Source organism: Choristoneura fumiferana, chromosome 20 (assembly GCF_025370935.1).
Source record: "Choristoneura fumiferana chromosome 20, NRCan_CFum_1, whole genome shotgun sequence".
Classification (NCBI taxonomy): domain Eukaryota; kingdom Metazoa; phylum Arthropoda; class Insecta; order Lepidoptera; family Tortricidae; genus Choristoneura; species Choristoneura fumiferana.
The window spans coordinates 6,804,289-6,828,666 of NC_133491.1; the positions used below are offsets into that span (position 1 = coordinate 6,804,289).

The 24,378-nt window shown below is 35.8% G+C and overlaps 1 protein-coding gene across 1 annotated transcript in view; it reads right to left on the reverse strand.

Moving 5' to 3' along the window:
• The window catches only part of shg (DE-cadherin), a 246,553-nt gene that overhangs the window by 34,157 nt on the left and 188,018 nt on the right, over window positions 1–24,378 (reverse strand). Inside the window, exons 2-13 of the mRNA XM_074103679.1 lie at window positions 22,389–22,471; window positions 20,862–20,981; window positions 19,181–19,306; window positions 18,585–18,734; window positions 17,319–17,504; window positions 15,119–15,321; window positions 13,238–13,908; window positions 12,894–13,165; window positions 12,495–12,779; window positions 6,755–6,908; window positions 4,103–4,188; window positions 2,712–2,753 (exon numbers count right to left, since the gene is read on the reverse strand). Coding sequence (XP_073959780.1) covers window positions 2,712–2,753; window positions 4,103–4,188; window positions 6,755–6,908; window positions 12,495–12,779; window positions 12,894–13,165; window positions 13,238–13,908; window positions 15,119–15,321; window positions 17,319–17,504; window positions 18,585–18,734; window positions 19,181–19,306; window positions 20,862–20,981; window positions 22,389–22,471 — 2,378 coding nt within the window. The remainder of the gene's footprint in view (window positions 1–2,711; window positions 2,754–4,102; window positions 4,189–6,754; window positions 6,909–12,494; window positions 12,780–12,893; window positions 13,166–13,237; window positions 13,909–15,118; window positions 15,322–17,318; window positions 17,505–18,584; window positions 18,735–19,180; window positions 19,307–20,861; window positions 20,982–22,388; window positions 22,472–24,378) is intronic.

The window sequence follows — 24,378 nt, forward strand, 5'->3', positions numbered from 1 at the left end:
TTGCAAATATTTAGGCTATTTCGGGATTTTATAGGTAAAGCTTGCAAGCTTACAATAAAGTCGGGATAGTAAAACCATCGTAAAGTGACATTAATACGGTGGTTGTAACTTTTTCTGGTAAACCGGTTAACTCGGAAAAACCGTCTAAAATGAAAAACAGTATAGCTGTTCGTGGGCCGAGAGCGTGGAGTTTCGTTCGTGTCGAGGAGGTGTTATCGTATTTCATACATAGCGAATAATGACTTTATGAAACGGAGCTGAAAACTTGCCGCGGTATTCTACTGTTAATTGGATTCAATTTAGAAGCCTTTACTTAAACCGCTTCTCACTAAAGTTGAACAAGTTCTCTAAGGCTTCACGGAATTCTGTTGTATTGTTAGTAAGTATTAAAATTTTCTGGTCTAGTGTTTCTTCATCAGAATCTATTCGAAATTGATTTAAGTTTAAATATTAAATTACTAGAAGACAGTAAATCCATATTCCATAGCTGATTACAGAAGTTAATACCTACCTCTACACCTATCACAAAAGTTAAAAATATGTAGGTTTTTATAGTAAACAACAGGATTCAAGATACGTATTTTCGAATACTCGGTTAATAGTATTTTAAAAACACTAATTGCATTTCGGCTACTGAAATAAAAAGCTATAAAAATTTGCTTCCAACGAAACCGATTATCATTCCAATTCAATAGCAACACTGCAGATCAAAAATACATTCAAATTAAGTGTCCCAGTTAAAACATAGGTTAATTTAAAATAAACGCATCGATGCGTGATGTAACTGAAATTGAATTTTACTTAAGCCCCACTTGATGATCGGTTCAGTAATTCGTTTTAATAATCACAAAACTGTGATATTAGTGCTACATTTAAATATCAACTAACGCAATTAGACTCATTTGTAATGTATCAATTATACTTATGCTGCCAAAAATTACGATAGAATGGTTGCATCGTCATATCGTCACATATCGTACTGTTGTACAGTCGAGTTCGTAAACTTTTGAGCAAAAATTTGATCAAAAATATCTGCACACGCTTCTACGCCGTTAACAATTCACACCTCTATAACGTCTTTATTTATTGAGTCGTGTAAGCACGTTTTATATCTGTATGACCGCCGCCTTTATCAGTTAGCGTTTTGCGCATAGTATAAGGTATGTAGGTACAGTATTTTAATTAAAAAGGAGTAGGGAACTGTGTTTAAGTTTCCATTAGTATTAATAATGCAAGTATTATTAACCCCCGACGCAAAAAGAGGGCTGTTATAAGTTTGACCGCTATGTGTGTCTGTCTGTGGCACCGTAGCTCTTAAACGGGTGGACCGATTTGAATGCGGTTTTTTTTATTTGAAAGCAGGTTTTCTAGCGATGGTTCTTAGATATGTTTTATTAAAATCGGTTTAGCCGTTTCAAGATCATCAGCTCTTTTGTTCGCTGCGGTAGGAATCTTAGACGCATAATGGGTATTTTTTCATTACCTATAGTTTTAAAACATTTAATATGAGGTTAAGTTTTTTTTTAAGAACTAAAGATATGACAACAGTAACAATAATAAGTGAATTTAACAAAATAAGGCACGAAAATCGTTTACTCCAAAAACATTCATCGCAAAATTAACACAAAGAAAGGAACTTCGTCATCTAATTACAACATTGAGTTTCTAACGAAATGTTTAAGCTAAACAAAATTAAATTACAAAGTTTATACCATCCAGTACATTTTCAACATAAAAATAATTGACGGAAACCAGGTTATCCAAATTTAAATGAGGGAAACAAAACTAATCAAATTAAATATGTCTGGAAAGGAACAAAAATGCATGCATTTAAACAGACTCAAATTCCTATTTGTTAAGTTAAATCTGATCGGGTTCATCGTATCACATAATTATGGATTAATTAGCTGTCCAAAGTGTTGAAATTTAAACTGAAAGTTATTTAGATGAAGAAAATCTACGTATTTATATTTAATCACATTACCATAACTACTGAAATCGTTATCAAATTTTCTTTAGAATACGAGCGCGTCACGCGAACTCACTACCCACATAATAAAAAAGCAGCCAGAATTTCATTCGGAATTCATTATATTTAATTGTTTTTTGTTTATATTTTTTTTAATACACGCCGTATAACTATTGCCTTAAACAATTTATGTGTCGGCGGCCAATCGTAAAACCCGCTAGATCACGAAATTCTTAGGCATATCGTGAAATAGCGCCATTGCATGATATGCCTTAACGTTGGCCAGGCATATCACGATGTGCCTGAGAAACAATACGGCAGATCGATTAGAGCAATGCATTCGTCGATATTCCTAGCTTTATACCTGGCACATCGTGATATGCCGAAAAAAAAGAAAAATTTAGTTACGACGAGCGAAACGAGGAGTGGTTAGCATGAATTGTGACCACAACGCACGAGCTTAGCAAGCGAAGCGAGCGTGCCGCAGCGGTCGGCGAAGTGCCGGAACCGATATGGCGGCGTTTCATGATATGCCTAGGAATTTCATGATCTGCCTAAACGTCACTAAGCAAAACGTTAAACGCTGAGTTTTGAACGATATGGCGGATGTCCCTTAGCCAATTCATGAAATGGCGCCATTTCACGATATGCCTAGGAATTTCGGATCCCATGAGGATTAGTTATAAAGGACCCTAATTCATATAAATATGCAGAAGGAATTCAGACATAATGATATACTTACATAGTACCGCCAGCTGTATATTTCACTGAAGTACATTTCCGTCTGCCAGCATTGGAGGAAATAGTACAAAATTAAAAATCACAATTCACATTTCCAATACGTTGTAAAGCTTGATGGTGGTTTCACGTTGTTAAAATAATGTACATGAATGATATTGGTGTTAAAAAGATGATTGTTTATTCAAAGAAGAAGGATGGGCAATAGGTATAGGTACTAAATATTTGGTTTGTGTGAAGCACTTAAAGAATATTGCTTTGAGTGTAAGTGTACTGGATGGTTAAATAAAACTAAATAAAAACACATTATGTTTGATGAAAGTCTGAAAATACACGTCAGTAAATGCCGGCCGCGACGCGAGACGATTTCAATACATTGTATTATTGTAGGTAGGTACAAACGTATTAACATTTGTATTTATGACTACACATTGAAAACTCTACGAAAAAATGCAGAATGAGGCCTTCTGTTTGTTATTCTTCTTTGTTTTTTTTTTTAGTCTGAACATTATAAAGTTTCTCAGAAATAATATAACAGAGTAAAATGCAAGAATCATTGAACTTGAATTTCATCCACTTCATATTGCGGTATTAACACGAAACTTGACAATTATTCGTAGTTCTGATGACAATACAATGCAAGTGATGATATAAAAGCCGATCCTTTGTTACGTAAGAATATGAGCGTCCCAAGAGCTTTCGGAGAATCTTTACGGAGTATTCGGAGCTTCATTTCCCGTAGTAGGCTTCGGATGTCTGTGCGAATCGCGATATATGGAATAACTATGTTAGCAGGATATCCACTTTGGCTTTATTTCTACACCTTTGCACGAAGGTATGCGTTGATTTCACATCGACTGTTTGTAAAAAAAATCTTGCAGAAACGAAACGCATATTCTACGATAGAATATTATGTATTTACAGGTTCAGTCACGAGCACGAATATCTGTTACAATAAAGCGTGCATAAATATCTGATACGACTTTATTTTTAGGGCTGGTAGAACGTGTCAGATATTTTTTTGCACGCTCTGCTGTGGCAGATATTAATGCAGGTAACTATACCACGCAACCGTACTTACCAATTTTTCAGAGATATGAAAATTAACTCTTCAAGTACTAATATAATTATCACTCCTACCATTATAAACTTGTGATTGTGATTGATGAAATAAGCACTTAGGTATACCTACATATTTTTAAAAATTAAAAATACCTTAATGCAATTTCAAACAAACTAAATGCCCCCTAGCTTTAAGTAAGTTTAGAATAAAGAAAATAAAGATAAACAAAATCCAAAAAAATGTAACTTATGCATCAAAGTGAGCCATGCAGTAGCCATGGCTTGTCATTGTAATGAGTACAATGACAGGTGAGGATGTAGTCATTTATAATGGGTCCCTGAATCTGTGATGGCCACAGGAATCCTGTATTCTTTGCGTTGTTCTCTATCGAATGATACCAGCGTGGACAGGATGTTTCCTGTGGGATTAAGGACAGTGCCATTATTTATTTTATCATAATAATTAGAGCATTGTAGAGGACGTTGAGCTTAATTCACTAGGTTAATATTCTGCGTGTTTTATAAAATAAGTTAACGTGAATATAAAATCGTTGCTATTCACGCACTCCGACTAGTTTTCATTATGCTGTACGTACTGGTAGGAAAAATAAACAGCCAGTTAATAAAAGTTCTAGGTTCAAATTACGAGGGTGGTTTGATAAGTCAGTGACTGAGTAAAAAAAAAACATTTTCACAATTTTTATTTTTATTTTTCTACATAATCTCCTTCCAATTAGATGCATTTCGTCCAAAGATATTCCAGCTTTTCCAACCCCTCAAAATTTTTTTTTGTCAAGCTCTAAAAAATATGCTTCAGTTTTAACTATGAGTTCCTCATTTGATAAAAACTTTTCCCACCAAGCCATTTCTTCAGGTTTGGGAATTAAATAAAATCACATGGTGCCAAATCTGGAGAATAGAGTGAATGTGGCAGTATTTTATAGCGCAATTCTGCTAATTTGGCTGTTGCGACTATCGATGCTGTGCAGGGGCATATCTTAATGTAAAAGTATTTTCATCTCTCCTGTTCGGAAAGTTTAATTTTCATGGGTAGATAGCCGGGTGGAAAATTGCGTTTTCATCTCTAGGGTGGAAAGTATTTTTTTTTTAATTTTTCGATTAGCCACGGAGTTGAAGATAATTTAGTTAGGTACGTCAATGACACTTTTTTTCATGTTTCGGCATGGCCATCTAGATGCACGTCGTGACCAAGGAGCTTATATACAATACTGGAAGTTGAACGCCGGTTTAAAACAAGAAATTTGATCTTTATTACGTCGCGAACATATTCCATCTCTTTCTTTAGTTAGGTTAAGAAAGAGATGGAAGTCATTCGTGAATTGTGAAAGAAAGAGATGGAATTATAAATAAGTAATAAAGGTCAAACTTCTTCGTTCGACGTTCAACCTTCAGTTTTGTATATAAGCTCCTTGGTCGTGACCAACTCGATTTTTTTTATAGTCGGCCGTGGCAAGTGGCCAGGTCGAAAAGGTACCGTTGGAGGTTGGATATTAGTTAATTAAATTTATTTTTATTCTCACTTTTTTGTAGTATTTTACTTTCCTCACAGTCGAAATGAAAAGTAGTGTCTAACTCGGGTGAAATTACCCATTTCCCCTCGAGTGAAAGTGAAATGGGTCACTTTCCACCCTTCATCTACTATTTCTTCTTTGCCAGATGTTCACGTCTACGATGCAGCCAGTTACATATTTATATCGTTTCGCAAGAATCAATTAAAATTAAATTTATTCTACGTAACGTCACTAAAGTCTACTTTAGATCTAGTCCCAAAAACAAGTGAAGAAATCACTCGTCAAATTACTTATGCGGTCCCAGACGTTTCATTAGTAAAGTTCGCGTCTCTACGAATCAAAACTTTTCAACCACGAAAACCTCGTCACGGAAACATGCATCGCCGCCCATCAGTGAGCAGTTACACGACTTCAAAAAGTTCCATTCAAATATAGAACAATATTTTTTTAGGCAGCGGCACGGCCATTTTCCACGGACGCGAGTGACAGTTTCCTTGATTAACACGCCAACCTCCTGAATAGGGGAACGACTAAAATTGGATCGGCACTTGAAAACAAAGTTAGAGCTAGGCTGGTGGTGCCATTTATTGCATTTTAAGTGGACTAATTCATCGAAACTCGATTTTAGAAAGTTCTCTTTAAAATTCTCGCGATTAATTAGCCGCCGATAGAATGAGTTAATGTTGTATTTTTTTTTGGAATTTCAGTTGGCGGTGGCCAAGTTTTAAAGCACATACATTTCTTAAATGAGGCGCATGTTTTTTTTTTATTGATCGACAGTAAAGTTTATTAAAAGTTCTTCGGAACCGCTAACAGGCTTCATACGCAATATTCGAATTTTTCTGTTAAGTAGGTACATAAATTTCAACATGATCGTTATGTAGGTACTTATTAGTAGGTTAAGCGTAGTTGCTGCGAATAATCATTCTAAATCGTTTCTCGAAAAGAACGTTAGCGTTTCCCGGAATAAAAGTTTTATATGTGTTAATCTAGGTTATTAACTACATTCAATGGCGTCTGCGAAGTTCTCAATCCCAAGCCCTCTTATTTTGAGAAGAGGCTTATTTCCAGCAATAGGACTAGGATGATGATGATGGTTTGGATTGGTGGTGTCGAATTTCATCTAAATGCACGGCCTAATGGTTATGAATGAGTAACAAACATCCAAAACTTTAACATCTATATAAATAAAAATGAATCGTAAAATGTGTTGCTAAGCGCAAAACTCGGGAACCACTGGTCCGATTTCGCTATCTCTTTTTTTGTTGTGTTCGTTACTGCCTGGAGAAGGTTTTTATGGAAGAAAATACAGAAAAAATACAACGGGGGCGAAGCCGCGGGCAACAGCTAGTTTATAATATTAGTAGGATTGTAGGCAAATCTATGGTGCGCTTCGCCCGCTGACCTCGGGCCTCGTGCCTCAATATTGTCTATTACAATGAACAAAACTTACCCTGTATGTGGAATTTGGAACGAATATCAAATGAGGCGGAGTCGTTGAGGGCGAATGTGAATGGGGGACCGTTTTCGGCTGAATCGTAGTCTTTCGCGGTAAGGACGACCACCTGCCCGGGGGGCTCGTTTTCGTACCAAATAACAGGTTCCGTCTGAAAATAGGAAAAATATTATAAATATGACAAAAAAAACCAAAATACGGTAGTAGAGTTGTTTTATTTGAAATAAATTAACAGTTGTAAATCTGTTTAAAAAATATATACCTAGTTGAGTTTCTTGCCGGATTCTTCTCAACAGAGGTTTTTCCGAACCGGTGGTAGATTTTTTTTGACATTCATAAGTGCTTGTTATAGCCTAAATTGAATAAAGATATTTTGACTTTGACTTTGACAGTCAGTAAACTAAGTCGACACAACATATGTGCACTACTGCGGCGCACACAAACAATTGAAAATTGTTTACATTTAAGTTAGGACTGTTCTTTTTTTTCTTATTTATGTAATTTTGCAGTAATTTTATCTATATGATCGCATACTGTGACCATACAAAATCTGCGGGGGAATTACGATTTATAAATAAATAAATGGTCAATTACTGGTGGTTGATTCCGAAGAATTTTCATGTGTGTTATCTTCACATATTTTATGATTTGTGTTTCACAATACTAAGGAATGAATAAACAATTTTCAACGCGCACGTAATTGTTTGAAGCACAGAGCTAAACGTCAATGGCATTTTCATTAAAAGCGAATGTTTGTTTCAACTTTAGTAATACGTTTTCGATACGCGATACATTCATCAATGGAACGAATCGATCAAATCACCGATCTCTTTCATCCCTCCGATTTCGGTAGCGGACGAAAAAAACGAAACGATACCAGTAACAAATCAGATGAATGTTGACGGGCAAGTTAAAAATGTTGAATTTATGTAGAGCCCGCAAACCACGTGATTTAGGTGCCAGCGGAGTGATTGTCTCTAAGGGAAATCTTTATCCTTGCGAGCACTCTAGCGAGGGTAAGCTGTGATTTTAATCTAATACTCTGGCCAACATTTCATTAAAATAACTGGAAGAGACGCCAGTCTTTTTCTCTGATAAAACTGCGTTGTTTTATGAGTACATAAGTCTTGCTCTTAAACGACCGGTTAGCGATTGCAAGAGGTAAAATACTAGTTCACAGGTTTTCTTAGCTAATTTAAAAATAGCGTATTATTACTTCGCGGCAAACAATCAAATAAACGAAAATGGCCACCTACCCAACGTAAACAAAATTTCATTATCACCCAGGTACGTTTTGATTTGACTTCAATTCACCAAGCATTTATGTAAAAAACAAAACTCGCGCGTTTTTCTTTATCCAGCCAGGACTTAATTCCATGTTCAATTTAAATGTATTCCATTTAGAGCAAGCGGGAATGGAAATTAAGCTACCCTTCCCAAATCAGGGTCCACAGGATTGGAGATGGTTCCAAATAAGAAATCGAAAACATAGGTGCGTTGGCGTAAAAAGGTGATAACTGGGTCTGTCCCAGGCGATTCCTGATAAAATGGAAATTATGGTCAATAGGGAAATCAGTATCAATAAATATGGCCAGTTTGTACTAAGTACATACATATTACGATCGCCGTTATGTAGAAAGTCAAATTCTGATTCTGGATTGGATTGTTTGTTAAAACAATGCGAACATCATCTAAATTAGTTGTATGTACGAACATGATATTATTTAAGAGAAAATGTTGCTTTCGATGTATACCCCCCGCGGCATATGGAGTTAAAATAACAATATACACAATTTCCTTAAGCTGTTATTACGTGAGCGAGATAGTTCTCTCGAGATCATAATAAGACCTTACGTGTAATATCGCTCCTGAGCTTATTTTCTGTAATTTAATTATTATTACTATATAAGTAAATATCTCTATAACGCATTCGGGCGTACCTAGTTAGAAGCACATCCCGTCTCATGTATATATTATAAGTTAATCCAGGCTAATAGCACTGTGACATAGTACGTACAACGGTCAAAATTTAACGGTGCCAGTAAACAGACTAGCACTTTGTATGGAAATTACAATATCACACGCGGATGACAGGCGACGATATACGGTGCTCGCGCGATATGCCTCGATTCGTGCTTTCAACCGAAAACGTTCCCGTGGTGGTGGCTTGGCCATAAATAATAAACGTGTACTGTCGCGAAGTGATATTCTGCGAAGTTTCAGACGACTACTAGGAGTATGTCAACTCCAGAAAAACATTTATAAGCGCGCCTATAGTTGATAGTAGTTTTATATTAACTTAAATACTAAGAAATGAGTTTTTTTTATTCCAAAACAACATACAAACATGGCTATTATTCACTCTACTCTGTCACTTCGGGTAATTGGAATCAAGCTAGATATATATGTATGATATCCACAGCCAATGACTTCTCGCTTTTAGATCGTATGTCCACCTTGCGAGAGGCTTACCACCATCACTTCGCCTTCCGATACGCCAGTCGCCAGTCCAGAGCTTAAGGGCTCTACCACTATCACTTCTACAAGCAATGTGTGCCACTTACGGTGAGGCTCACATGAGGTGCAATTTGATGTATGCTTAGGCAGAACTCTAATTCGATCTTGCAATTAAACAAAGCATAAATCTTTTCATCGCCCTTTATTGGACCTTGTGCTTTTTATTAGGCTAATTGTAAGGCAAGGAACAACAATTAACACAAAGCGAACTTAAAATTAAGGATCCGTTTTGAAATATCAAGATAAGCATTTCACAAATCAAAATATATCAATGAGATTAGTCGGTATCCAACACAATAGCCAATTGCTGTGATTGGAAATTCAAAGCGTCATCAGAATAGCCCCCTGAATTTCACCAAGCAGAACAAGTCAGTGTCGTCGATGATTTGTACCCGCGGTATTGTAATAACGAATAAAATAGACGATCTCCATTCTTGTTGGGGTAATTTTAGACAATTTTCGCGTTTGACGATCAAGTAAAAGGCTGTTCTCCGAATTCGGTAAATGTTGATTGAAACGAAGTCTTATCTCATCGAACTCGATAAATTGGACATAAGAATTTCTTTTTACGATGTTAAACATGGGCTTTTGAAATTGGATTATTAAATAATGCTAAGTTTATTTCAATACGTTTGATGTCTCGTAAACTAAATCTATCAATTATTTTTTTCGCAGAAATGTGTTTTTCGATCGAGTAAAAAAAGTAAACTAATAATAGCCGCCTGTAGCAATTCAAGATTAAATTAAAGAGCTTACAGTATTTCCAAAAGCAGAACAACTTATGCCATTTTTGATTAGATGCGTCAGACTGAATATCTTCTCATAATATAGCTAAACTTGCGTAAAACGTGTAGGTACTACTCAATAATACATTTTACATCGATTGGAATATAGTGTGTCAACACCATGTTTTCGATTTCCTACCCTCGTCAAAGGGATTTTCGAGATGGACAGGCAGACACAGACGACGTAAAACGTGTCTAGAAATTTACATCATATCTCACACATTATAGAAGCCTGTATTATCCGCTTTTCATTTGAACAAGAAAGTAATATGAACGCCCTTTTACGAGGTATAACTTCATACAAATACAGACATATATCGCCGCAGGTTTTATTACAGACTAAGACTCTACATACAGCCATATTAAGGTCTCAATTTCAAGTTGCGGATGTTATAATAGGTCCTTTTAAAAGTCGAGACCCTAAATACATTATGCCATACCAATTCAAAGGTCACATGAATATGGGATGCCTCGATGACAGCTTGAGATAACGACTAGACTAGACTTCAGACATGCCTATTCATGCTAGGAATTTGTGAACCTAATGAATGGACTGCGATGTCCATCTCCACCCTAAACGTGAGTTGCGAAAATTTTTAGTTCTGTCACCCATTCATCTACTAGGTATATTCTTTAATTTCAATTACCACACTAACTTTCTGATATTAAGTTTGTCACACACAAACAAACATCATGTTACCGATTCAGAGCCACTTTTAGCAATTTAAGGTTTTAAGTTTGACAAAAACGGTACAATAGTGGTAGGTTGCTAGCCTGTCGCCTACGGTATACCTCAACCTATATCCTCAGTCGCCTCTTACGACATCCACGAAAGAAGTTTTTCTATTTTTCTTATTTCCTTTTGATGACATGATAGCTACAAAAATAAATCACTCGCCAATGTTCAGAAACTAATACAGACTTTCATATGAAATAAGTTTTTGTTAAAAAAATATTATTAATACAAGCTTTTTTCGACTACTGTTCTTTTGGTTGACTGTATTTGTTTTCTCATCCGAACGACTTATATGACATGTATTTGCAATAAATATAGAGGGGTCAAAATTAAATAAAACTTTGTAAAATCTAAGTACTGTCAATACTAAGAATCCAAAGCGTCCTGAATTTAAATTCGGATATAACAAAACACTACTACTAATTCTACTATAACACTAGTTATAGTTCAACTCCAAATTCGGATATTAGGGGTTTCTGCCGAAACTACATTGATTCGGCTTCGTTAGCGCGTGAAGCAGATAACGTCGGTCTTAATCGGCTATTCAGTTAAAGCAGAGTCGCGGCGAACCAAAACATCCAAAAGGCCGCCCGTGCGTACGCATTTATGGCATTTAGTTGGCAAAGCCAATTTATCCGCTTTGAAAACATTGGAAATGCGCATTCTCCCCGCCAAATATTAGTTCCTTAGCGCCATTATTGATTTATTGTCTTTTGTTACTGCGACGGTGTCCTACTTAAATTTTGTTTCACACGATAATATTCTCTGATTTTACACCTGAATTAGAAAACACGTGGTTCCCGTAATAAAATAAGGAAAATGGAGCATCTAGCGATACTCTCCTTTGTTTTCCTTCCTTATCCCAAGACGAAGTTAAGCGCCCAAAATTTCCTCTTCAAGTCGATCTTACGAAAGCATGAAACCAAATCCCAATCGACGGCTAAATTTGCATAAAAAATTGACATCCCTCAACAAGCGGCTCGCGAACAATCGCTCTTAATCATGAAACCCGAGAATTTGAGAGCGCAAGGGAATGGTGTACGATGACTTAAGGTCGGGGTTTTTGTCCCTTTTGTACCTACAGGTACAAAAAAAGGTTTTAGTACCTACAGGTACGCCTCTGAGTGACTGTTCAAACAAACGTGACCTAAATACCGAAGGAGGATCGCAAACAAATTGCAACTCTAAGCTCGACGAAGCAGGATTGACAGTCGTGAATAAACAAAGGGGGGATTCTTTGCCGAGTTGAAAGGAGTAGTACCACTTCGAAGCTAAGAAATAGCTCATTACCTATTATTTTTTAAAGAGCCCTCGTAAACCTGGTTAGATGTACACGCACTAAAATCCTTCCGCAAAGAGGGTTAAGCTCTGATGGCTCCATTGAAATTTATCGATAGCAATTCTTTTAAAATGGTCTATAAAGCGGGCTGAACGAGTCTTACAAGGTGAACTTTCATGTTCCTTAGCGAGCAAGAGGTAAAAGAGGATTGAACCGCGATATTGATGGATCAATTAGTTCCGTCTTTATTCTCTGTATAAATCACGAGATGTTTCATTTATCCCGATATTGAAACAATGTTCCTGACGCCTTTTACTTTTAAGTGTTCAATTTCTTATTTATAATCTTAATCCTGGAATCTTGTTTAGTTTAGACTTTCAGTTGTACTTTTTCTGGTGTAATTAAAAATAAAGTACTTACGTTAGTAAGAAACGGAGCATTATCGTTGATGTCAGTTAGCTCCAGAATCACTTCGGTAGTTGATCTCAAGCTATCAGACCCCAATTTTCCACCATGGTCAGCAGCCACTATTAAGATCTGCCATGTCGTGAAGCCAGTGGGCTGATCTCTGTCTAAAGGCTTGGTCAGGCGAAGGCACCCATCGTTGTCGATTTGAAGGAATTCTTTCTGCTCGTGCTTGACTAGAGAGTAGACAATGTTTTGAGGAGCGTTGCGGTCTTTGATATCGGGATCGTATGCTTCCACCTGTGAGGAAATATTCATAACGATGTCAATAAATTAAGTTTAAAGTAAAGTATTAACAGGCAATTATTATAGTCCTTAATTGTTAGGCTACTTTCATAAACCGGTTAAACTAACCTTAACCATACATCCTTCGTACAACTTCTCTTCCTCGATAGTTTTCGTGTAATTAGCCAGGAAGACAGGAGGGTTATCATTTAAATTTTCTATGTTAATGATGACTTTAGCATAGTCTTCGTAAAGACCGTCGAATGCTCGGACATCCAAGCTGTAGCTTGTGATGTTTTCGTAATCTAGTTCGTTGTTGACTCTTATTTCACCTGTGAAGTTTCTGATCACGAATGCGTCGTAAGTGTTCCCGGCCACTATACTGTAGGTGACATTGGAGGCTGTAAGGTAAATAGTTATGGTTATTACAAATAAGGATGTCACAGGATATGAATAAGTATAGTAAAACTTACCTGTATCATTATCCAAAGCAGTAACTTGTGTGACTAGAACATTGATATTTGCATTTTCCGCTATCGACTCGGCAACGTAAGTATCTTGAGTGAAATGTGGAGGATTATCGTTTTTATCGGCAATTTCTATCCTGAACACTTGCTGACCAGAATTGTGTTTGCCAGGTATGAGCGCAGACTCCGAATTGTCAGTGGCTATAATTTTAATATTGTAGAATTTCCTTTCTTCTCTGTCGAACATTTTGAGTGTCGTAATGTTCCCAGTGATACTGTCTATAGCAAATGGATCGGAGGCATCACCTAGTTCGTAGGTAACTTGATTGTTTGCTGAAGTACCGTCAGCATCAAAGGCTCGGACTTGCATAACTGGAGTGCCTGGAGGTTCGTTTTCTAAAACAACTCCTGATCTAACTTCACTAAATATAGGGATATTGTCGTTGACGTCTTCAACTTCAATTTGTATTATGGTTTCTGCGGCTAAGTTAAAGTTATTCTGTACGCGGACTGTAAGCGTGTAGTCCGTTATTTTTTCATAATCTAGATGGTTTCCTAACTTAATGTAAGCTGAGTCTGCTTCAGATTCTAATACAAACGTATGCCACTTATTTGTTTGCTCTGTTTGCCCCATGACGAGTTCGAAGAGCAGTTTCTTTTCCTCTGGTATGTTGGAACTGTATAAGAAGAAATATAAATTATTTCATGTTTCCTTTATTGTCATTGTGATATTTACAAAAACGTCATATTTCCTAAAGCGATTAGCTAATCTTTTGCAATACGTAATATATAAAAAAAACTTGATCTAATATATTTCAAAACTTCCAAAATTAAACGCTTATTTCACAACTTTAAAATATCTGTATGATTTTCGCACCAACCACACTGTTTGTACATAATAATACAATACTATCCTCTTGTAGCTCTAACTTGCTTAGTTATAATTCATACAGGGAGTGACAGATCTGCGATAGCTAATATAATTAACGGGGATGAAATATGGAGGACACATATTCATAACGGCTGTATAGTGTCGTTTTAGGCTGGTTGGTTAGTTCTCAACACAATTAAGCAGTTTGTATTCAAAGCAGAGTGCACGACATCTGGTTTACATCAGTCCATTAGTGAGAACCTGACGCCTATAAACGGTAAAGCTAGTGAAATATACGCGCGTTTGCATATATCTTAACTATGCAGGAAGCAAGTTGACTGTATTGTGAGCATTATCAATCAGATACACCGGTTTGAAGATACAGGTAATAAAATTCTATTTGATTTGCTTGTAATACCTACCGACGCAGTTGGTTCCTTAACATAACAGTAAAATTATATTTTCACTTTTACATACAAATGGCGAAGAAGAGTAAATACGTAATGTAAGTATGAAAGGGAACCGACACTATAACGGTAGTAGATTATACTTACACCATCGGTATTGTAAGTTTATCAAACGCAATTTTCATCCAATATGCCCTTAAGGTATAAATATATATAGGCCAGCTGATTTACAAAGTCAAATTTAATTTACCTTATGTTACAAGGTGTCTTATTATCCAAAAAAAAACAGGAGATGGTTGGGTAAGCTTGACTGAACAACACCACTGTAAAGGTTTTCCATCGGGTTTTTTTGTTCAAAATGTAGAAACGCCTTTGACGCGATAACTTTTTTCGAACGTCGATCTATGTATGGAAACAGTTGTCAACTACAATAAATAAAATATAAAGAGTGGCATTCACTCAAAGTAACCCAACCACTTGCTGAAATACGTATATGAAATACCTTGGAAGCACTCATTCATTTACTAAACTTCAAAACGACACAGTTTTTTAAAGCAAAATCTCGCAGACTTTCTCACGAAAAACAGTTAAACAAATAGTTTTACTCACACTGCTCTAACTGTAGCTATATGCGCATTGAAATCGGCGTAATTTTCTTTCAGCCTTATCGGCCCGTCGGGAACTTCAATGAAAGAGGGGCTCTTCTTGTTAGATTCCACGACTTGGATGTCCAGAGTTATGGAACTCTGTTGCGGGGGATCGCCCATGTCCTTCACTATTGCGCTTAACTTGAATTTGTAGCCGGGCAATTTCTGTTGGGACAAGTTGTGAATTATTGCCAGTGTTGGAAACGAATATTTATTTTACATTTTAGTTTAAGATAAAGGAGAGTTAAGTTATAAAGTAAACATTTATCTTTAAAAGTTTGATAAAGAATTGAACACATTTTTCTAACATATTCATGTAAGTATTTATAATGTCATTGCGTTGAGGAGTAATTATGGACGTTATTCTCTCAGGGCTTTTCATTTATTAAGAAATAAAATATAGTAGCAAAATGATCCCGTATTTAGTTGATAAAAATATCTATGGCTCATTGTAAAACTACCGTCTAATAATAGTATTTTATGCCACTGTATCGTAATAGGGGTCCTTAAAACAAAAAGAGTGTGGGTTTATGAAACGAGGCGTAGCCGAGTTTCTTAATAGGGTCACATGAGTGTTTTAAGGCCTAATTACGTACAGTTGCACACAATATTTTATCTATATCCATATATTAAATCCTCTATCATATGTTCAAGAACCTTTGAGAATGACCTGCATTAACGAGAATTAGGTAGGTATGTCTGCCCCACGAGCTGCGCCCGCTGCGCGCGCGACGAGCTGCTGCTCGTGCGCGCCCCCCCCTCTCCGTGCTCGTAATGACTATTACGATACAGCCGTATTCATAATAGAATCCAATGTCGTAATGCTGGGCATTACCTATGGTTTTTGAACGCATAATTGAGGATTTACTATATGGGTGTAGATAAAATAATGTAATGAGCATGAATATAAATGAATATAAATATAAAAATTACACTTTGAGATCATTTCATATAAGATAATGATTTATTTACCAAAATTAAGATTACACAGTCATAGAGATATACAATACAATATTAATCGCCATGCAACTAATGAACTAAAGTTTAACTGTGGTTCACACACTAGGTCGAGCCTGTATCGTGTGAGCCTAACAAATTACCAGAGGAGTTGTAACAAAAAATGTGTTCGATTTCACAGAGCAGAGCCCAACACAAAAAAAAAATTTTTAACAAAAAAGTAAAACCGACTCCAAAGAAATTAACAAAAATTTAAAAAAATTTCTAGGTAAGTAGGTACGTACTAGCTCGAAGTCGGTGCCTCAGCACGAGCCAGCAGGAGTGAGACAATTCACAATAGCACCGACTTCGAGCTAGTACGTACCTACTTACCTAGAAAAATATTTTCAAGGGTTTTGTAGTCGGTTCCATTTTTTGTTATTTTTTTATTTTTTGGAGTCGGTTTTACTTTTATGTTAAATTTTTTTTTTATTTCTCACTTTAGTGATTCGTAGCCAAAGAACATCTCACAACTATTCTATTAAGCCCAAACACGACTTAGTTACGTTGTTTTATAACAGAGTTCCGTTGCCTACCTTCTGGCTTCAGCATCAGATCAGTTCGAAAGAATCATTAACTTTAAGCTTCTTCTTAGTCGCTTATCTAGGTAAGTATATTAATCATGATAATTTAAATTTAACCCGTGAAATACTTGTTATTGATAGTAGTAGTTCCGTTGGTCAAATCTGGTCTTCATCCTCAGTTCCACTTCACCAAATTATGATTTGCAAGAGCAAATGCACGAGTTACTGCTAAATATATCCAAATTACCATAGGTGTCCCTACAATATTTGAAGAGTTCCCTCGATTTCCTTAAGATCCGATCATCAGATCCTAATTTGCTGCTTATGGGACCTAATTGAAAGCATTCCTAGACGAACTCAAAAAAAAATTTTCCTTAAAAAGCAAAAAAATTTCCTGTACTGTGGAATTTATTACCCGACTGCAAGGAGTGGTATTGTTTTTCGCGCGTATCTTGTATGTATGTAATGTCTAGTTCTGCTGTTGTATAAAGGCGAGATTTTATATGTCAACTAAAATACCTATATACATCATATATGATGATAGATTTAAATTAATTTTATTTTTCGTCAGTGGTCTCGTCAAATTAATATGGCTAGCAATATAAAAATATTTTTATTTTATCAAAATTGTTGAATACTTACATCAATTGTTTTATTAAGAAATATGACGCCGTTGTCGGGGTCTATATAAAAATAGGCTTGGTCCGGAGAGTTGGTGTCCAAGCTGTAGTGGACTATCGAGTTGTTCCCGTCATCGATATCAGTTGCCGATATCCTCATCACTTCGCGGCCGCTCGGCAAGTCTTGTGGCACCGATTCCGAATATGACTGTACATAAAAAGCATGTTAATATTTTAAGTAACTTCGCTAAAAACAAACGAAGCTTTGGGTATATTTTCAATCAAGTTACCAACAAATTCAACTTCAACAAAGATTCTCCAACTATAAACGTTTGAAGAACAATTTAATTATTTTCAAACTGTGCAAGAACTCACACAGTGTACGGGTTAAGTAAAAACTTTTCACTTAGACATGTTCTACGCGAAGCATGCCCGAAGCTTAGAGAAAGTTTATTTTATCCAAAATAATAATAATCGTGCAGTGTGATAAAATGCGCCTACGGGGAAGAGCAGCCTAGCTAAAGAAAACACACCAACTACAAATGTGCAAAGAAAGTGTATTTATTTAACACACTATACACAAAATGATTACCAAAATCGCTTTGAGCGGCTTATGATCCTAAATCAGACATGCAGCAACATGCAAGTAGAAAAGATAATTTTCAGATCGGTATTATGGGTCACTTGTTACCAAAACAACATAGACTCAACGTTAACAAAGCGAGAATTGCTCATAGTTTTATGTCTTACGGAGTCTATGAGCGATGGTAACAAATGTGAAAATTAAATAAGTTATCAAGTGTCAATTATAACAGTTTGTGCTCGGAACTCTCTCTCAGTGATTTCTGTTCATTTGGACAAACCTTCCAGACTTCTCCACGGAAGACCTTTGGAAAACGAGCAAGTGTTAGTAAAATCTATGCCACAATTTGGGGCTAATGCACGAATATATGGTTAGTCACATAGTTGAAATCACAAGAAAATTGGCAAATTCTAAACTTAGTTGTCCATTCCTGCGGTGCAAGACCTATAAACTAGCAACAATGGTTTTATTAAAATTTTCTATGTTTGACCTTCAAGTAATATTAGATTAGATCGATAGATTCATTAGCACGAAACAGTCGATAATAACAATCAACTCAACATGAAATGAAAGGTAATCTAATACATATTAGGATTGACGAATTTCAGTAGCGCCTACGATTTATTTAAGGCGTAAAGTGATTATTTTTGAAACTTTAATGAAAGTGCTCATAAAAATTGCAGTACATTACGGTATAATACTTACAACTTTGTCGAATACTGGTTGGTTGTCATTGATGTCTTCGATGATAATTTTGATAGTGCATGCGTCGTCCAACTGTGGTTGTCCGTTGTCACTCGCGCGTACGGTAATGTAGGCTTCTTTCTCTCTGGATGGCTCATCTCGATCGAAAATCTGTAGCATTATTTTACTATTTAGATCAAATTTTTCACCCCAACAATTATCTGATAAAATGTTGACCTACCTCAGCCCTTGAACACATTTAAAAAAAATTGTACATTAAATCCATTTATAACAAAATTATCTTATACTAAGGGGCTGTTTCACCATCCATTGATTAGTGTTAAGTGACGGTTAAATGTGATGCCGTCTCCGTCTATTCGAACAAAACAAATAGAGACGACATCACATTTAACCGGCAGTTCACACTAATCAATGGATGGTGAAACAGCCCCTAAGAGGGAAATCCAAAGACTGTTGCTCATTAGGTAGCCAAACATTAAAAGTAGTTACAAAAGTTTAACGCACACAACAATGGTAAGAGACGATATAAAATTCATAGTCGAGCCACTTTGACGTAATATGACAATTTTTCAATGATATCATGATTGTATACTAACGTCTGCCGTTGTGATTCTTCCAGACTCCGGATCCACATGGAACCTCTCTTTTTCTCCGGGAGTCGACACGAACTTGTATGTGACCCTGCCTCCCATCTCAGGAGGATCCTTATCTTCTGCATGTACCTGAAAACGACATAAAAGCTAATAAAAACAGTTTAAATCGTTGGAATTTAAATCCTAGTGGTTTTCTGATTCCTACTTATAAGAGACACACTTTTATCAATAGACTTATAACTTTCTAGTGTCACATTTCTATTCAATCTTATTAGTGTACTATCCCTACAACTTTTTTGCGTAGTGTATGGTCCAATCGTAGCATTAAAACGTTAGTAGATTACACGATTACTAATGTGTGCGTGATCCTAATATTTACAATAGTTAGCATGTAGTTGAAAAGTATTCATCTTTAAAAGTGGTGTCAGCGGTATCGCAACAAAATTGGCGTGTCTCTTTTCTGGTCTGAGATTAAATCTCATTCCGATTGAAGCGACAGTGCTGAAAGATTCTAACAAAACTAGACAGATACGATAATATTGACAGTAAAATTGTTGTGTGACATTAAATTGAGTTGACCTTTGATCTACATTTACTGTATTATTATGCCGCCCACGGTTTGTTTTGTAATTGTTACCTGAGTAAAGGTTAACGAAGGAACTTTTAGGGGGGCAATCAAATAATACCACCCGTCATTTAAGGATGTAGTTAAAATAAAATGACAGCAAATTTTGATAGACTGGTCAGTAAACTAAGAAAACAACTAATTTATCAGTGTGTACAGTGCGGATATTGCGTTGTTAATTAATATTTTTCTTTAATTAATAAATTGTATTTATCACTATCCTGTGACTTTGAAACCATTCAGAAAGCTAATTCCAAAAATCAACGAACCAAAGTAAACCCTGCAACCGTTTTAAGCCGGCTAATTTGTGCAGTGGATTTCAGACGCACTGAAGTCGCAATAATAAGAAAAATACGGGTATTTTCAGCTGGAAGCCACAGCTTTAAAGGTCCAAATTGATACAACTAGAATTTAAATGAAGTTACAAATGAATATGTGTCATCATGAACGTGTAATTATATATGTAAAATGTTTCAAACTGTCTATTGGTTTAGCCCTTGAACTTCATGGTACGTTATTTTTGATAAATTTAAATAGAAACATTACAATTTTCTTTGAGTCTTCGGCATCTGGCGTGATTTTAGGAATGCCTTTATCATAAAGCTTCAGTATACTACTCTCATTCTTCTTATTTTGAGCATGCTATTGATTTTGACCCATTTTCCATTTCAGTCGGAATAGATTTCGCATCAGGAATGTACCGATTAAAATTAAATATTAATTGAGTGTTTTAAAGCTCTAAGCAAGCAAACGAGGATACGCGAAGACATATAGTCATGTGAGGGTTACTGAGCCGCCCAATAACCTCCTAACGCCCAGAGTCCTTTATAGAGGACTTATTGTAATTTGGACTTCAAACTCTATCATAAATGACATAAAGTTTGATGTTCATATATCAAAAATTTGACTTGGGCGTTAAGAGAATAAGATGGATGGTGGCATTTTTAAATCGTCAGATAGAATGGGTTGATATGAAAATGCTGGAGGAGTAAAAGCAGCAGGACAGATCTTTGCCGCACAGTACAACATTAAGGCTAGCAAAATATATTAATAACTCACCGTAAAAATATAAGTTCCAACCGGCTGTTCTTCCTTAACATTCGGCCTATAGTTGAGGCACTCGGTGAAGAGAGGCTTATGATTGTCCTTGACAGACAGCTTCGGCGACGTCCCAGCAAACTGAAAGGCATTAGAGTCCAACCAATCACATAGGGTTCCACAATCGATGTCAAACTATCGAACCATATCTTCTCTAACACGACAATGTAAGGTTAAATTGAAAGTAAGTAAAATAAATCGTCCTGTTATTTTATACCTCGAAATATGAGCCCAACTGAACTATGGTTAGGTAAGACGAGTCTTAAAACTAAATCTACCATTCTTTGATTTCGATATTCAGGAAAACAGAAAAATGTAGATACTGAAACATCTTTAGCCTCAGCTAAATTAGGTGCTGAATAACACTCAACTCGGAATGGAACTGTATTAGTATTATTGTAGCTGAGAAGAAACATACTTTTTAACCTCAGTGAAATAAAATAAGGTAAGTACCTACCAAAGTTTAATATATCCGTGTTCTCAACTGCATGTTATAAATGGATATTAGGTTGATTGATATGACATCGGTTATGTATACATATAAAATAGAAAATGGAAATATATGAAGTTAGTCCCAATAACTTTGTTAATACGCTCAGTAATTTTATACGTTTAAAAATTACGGCGCGTTATGTTTATTATAATTATAAATCAACCAATGTGTAAGTAGGTAAATAATTGAATTTGATTAATTTGCTTTTGTGTCAAAAAATAAACGATAAATTATTGGAACTTTCTCTCGCCAAGTCACCATGGAGTTACTTTTGCCATTCGAGCTGTAATTAATGACTTGTTCGTTTAATACTTTTCTCATTATGCGGTGCTAATCGAAATAGCCCTTTATCTCTGTTAAACAGGCCTGTTTCGGTTGTTCTTTCTAAAACCGCGCGCGGTATTAAATTATCGCAAAAGAATCTTTCAACAAAAATAACTCAGGTTTTTATATAGTCAGCATCAATAGCTCTAATCTAAAGGGTCGTTCAGTTTCATGTCAACAAATTGATGCTTTCTATATGAAAAATATAATTTACCTAGATTTAAAATAGGTGTTACAGTTATCATACTTTTATATTTTCTAATTGAATACATACCTACTCACACACAATAAAGTCAGCATTATAAAAATAAAAAGTGTCCAGCGTGTTATTAGTATAAGAAAGTGTGATAGATGGAGCTTGAACCTTGCAGTCATCTCATTACTAATAAATACAAAATTTTATTAACACTGATTATTTCATACACAATTTACTTACGTCAAATCCTCGTTAGCATGAATATTTATTACACATATATAAATATAGTTCTTTACAAAATACCTATACATCTAACAATAATCATGACATGCGAAATACATCTATGTATAATTTTTTTTAATAAATAAGCGTAAAATAAAATAATTTTCTATAAGTAAAGCTTGTAAGGGTGTTGAAGGGTAGATAGATGTGTGGGTGGTTATGGCTGAGTTTATGAATAAAGGTGGATACTCACGGAAGATGTGTATATCGGCATGTACCCATCTAGATGTCTGGAATGCCTTAATCTCGTCACGTGGTGTGATGTGTGTTCTCGGGCTGCGAACAAAAAGAAATTATTAGCGAGTTCGAAAGCTAAGAACACTTCGAAAATACTGCACAGTAAAAGTTTTATTTTTGTTATAAATTTTTAATTTAAATCACAATATTTTTTTTATTGTACAATTTACTTCAAAAACAACAATGCATTTAATTGTTCTATTTGAAATCGTGAATTAAAAAATATTTTGTATCTATCTCTAATTCTGCCTCTATATAAGTCTACTTGACGCAACACTATTCATTACTATTAGCGAGTTTTTAAAATAAGATACTAAATGGAAAACATACAGAAATGTGCGAATTATCCCGCTGCAATCCGTATGAAAAATAATACAAGACCATACTTTTCACGCGAAGTAAAGCTTTGTTATACAATCCGAGCTATATTTTTTACACCAACATTTTCCCGGCAGAGTTACAACCCTCACAATGTAAGATAATCTTGTTCTAAGCGTGCGTGCTAAATATTTCACAGCAAGATATGCTAATGTTTTAATATTATTCAGTCAATGTAGATTATACTGGGTTGTTTACATAACAATTAAACCTATTACAGCTAGGGGCGCTGAGAGGGTTTCAAGATGCGAGCGCGTTTTTGAGGACGAATTAAATGTAGTTAAAATTCGAAGGAACTTTCAAATAAGTGTAAAAGTTACCTTTAAATTAGCAGAGACTAAGGGACAACACAATCAATCAAATACTAACAAAAAATATTAAAAATACAAAATCTCCCAATACATAATAAACACTTCTCTGCTAGTAGTACATAGTGCATGAATATTATTTTTTGACAAAAATAGAGCTCTTTAGTTTTGGTTTTGCTCTAAAAAGTTCTCGTCAAGGTGGCACAATTGACTGTCACAATTGTCACAGCCCTGGTTAAAGTCGAAACGAGCGGCGCTAACCCCGATAACGCAAGATAACCGTAGTTTAAGATTATGTTACAAATGCAGGTCGCTGATACCAAGTTGTGTGAGTTAAGTGGAGTAATTGACACGTTTGCGCTAAAGCCACGCACCTGTATAACATATAATATGACATAAAAAGTTATTACCTTTAGTGAAAAAGGTGGTATTTTTTATCGAATTTAATAATATATATATTTTTTTTATTCGACTGAATGGCAAACGAGCAAGTGGGTCTCCTGATGGTAAGAGATCACCACCGCCCATAGACAACTGCAACACCAGGGTATTGCAGATGCGTTGCCAACCTAGAGGCCTAAGATGGAATACCTCAAGTGCCAGTTATTTCACCGGCTGTCTTACTCTCCACGCCGAAACACAACAGTGCAAGCACTGCTGCTTCACGGCAGGATTAGCGAGCAAGATGGTGGTAGCAATCCGGGCGGACCTTGCACAAGGTCCTACCACCTGCAAACCACCTATATTACTTTTTGTCATGCATTTCTTCATTTGTGATTCTGGTTACTGGTTTGTATCCTCGGAAATGAGAATAAAGGGCTGTTTCACCACTCATTGATTAGTTTTATTTGACGGATAAATGTGTTGCCGTCTCCGTCTAGGTATTCGAACAAAACAAACAGAGACGGCATCACATTTATCCGTCAAATAAATTTAATCAACGAATGGTGAAACAGGGGGTAAATATAAAAAAGACTCCTTATTTTTTGGTTTTGATCCATCTCTGTAACGGTAAAATATACAAACCTCAAACTCGAACTGACAAAAAAGGCAATACCGCATATCTAAAAATAGTAAAAACCGGTTAAGCGCGAGACAGTCTCAGGTAAAACATTTTTACACCTTGTAAATAAAATTTAAATAATTACTTTCTTGTACGGGGACCTCCCTTAATTTTTTAACTTTATATTATTTTTATAATTTGTTACCTATCATAGCGGCACGGCACGGCATAAATTTCAGTTATCTGACTACTACTGT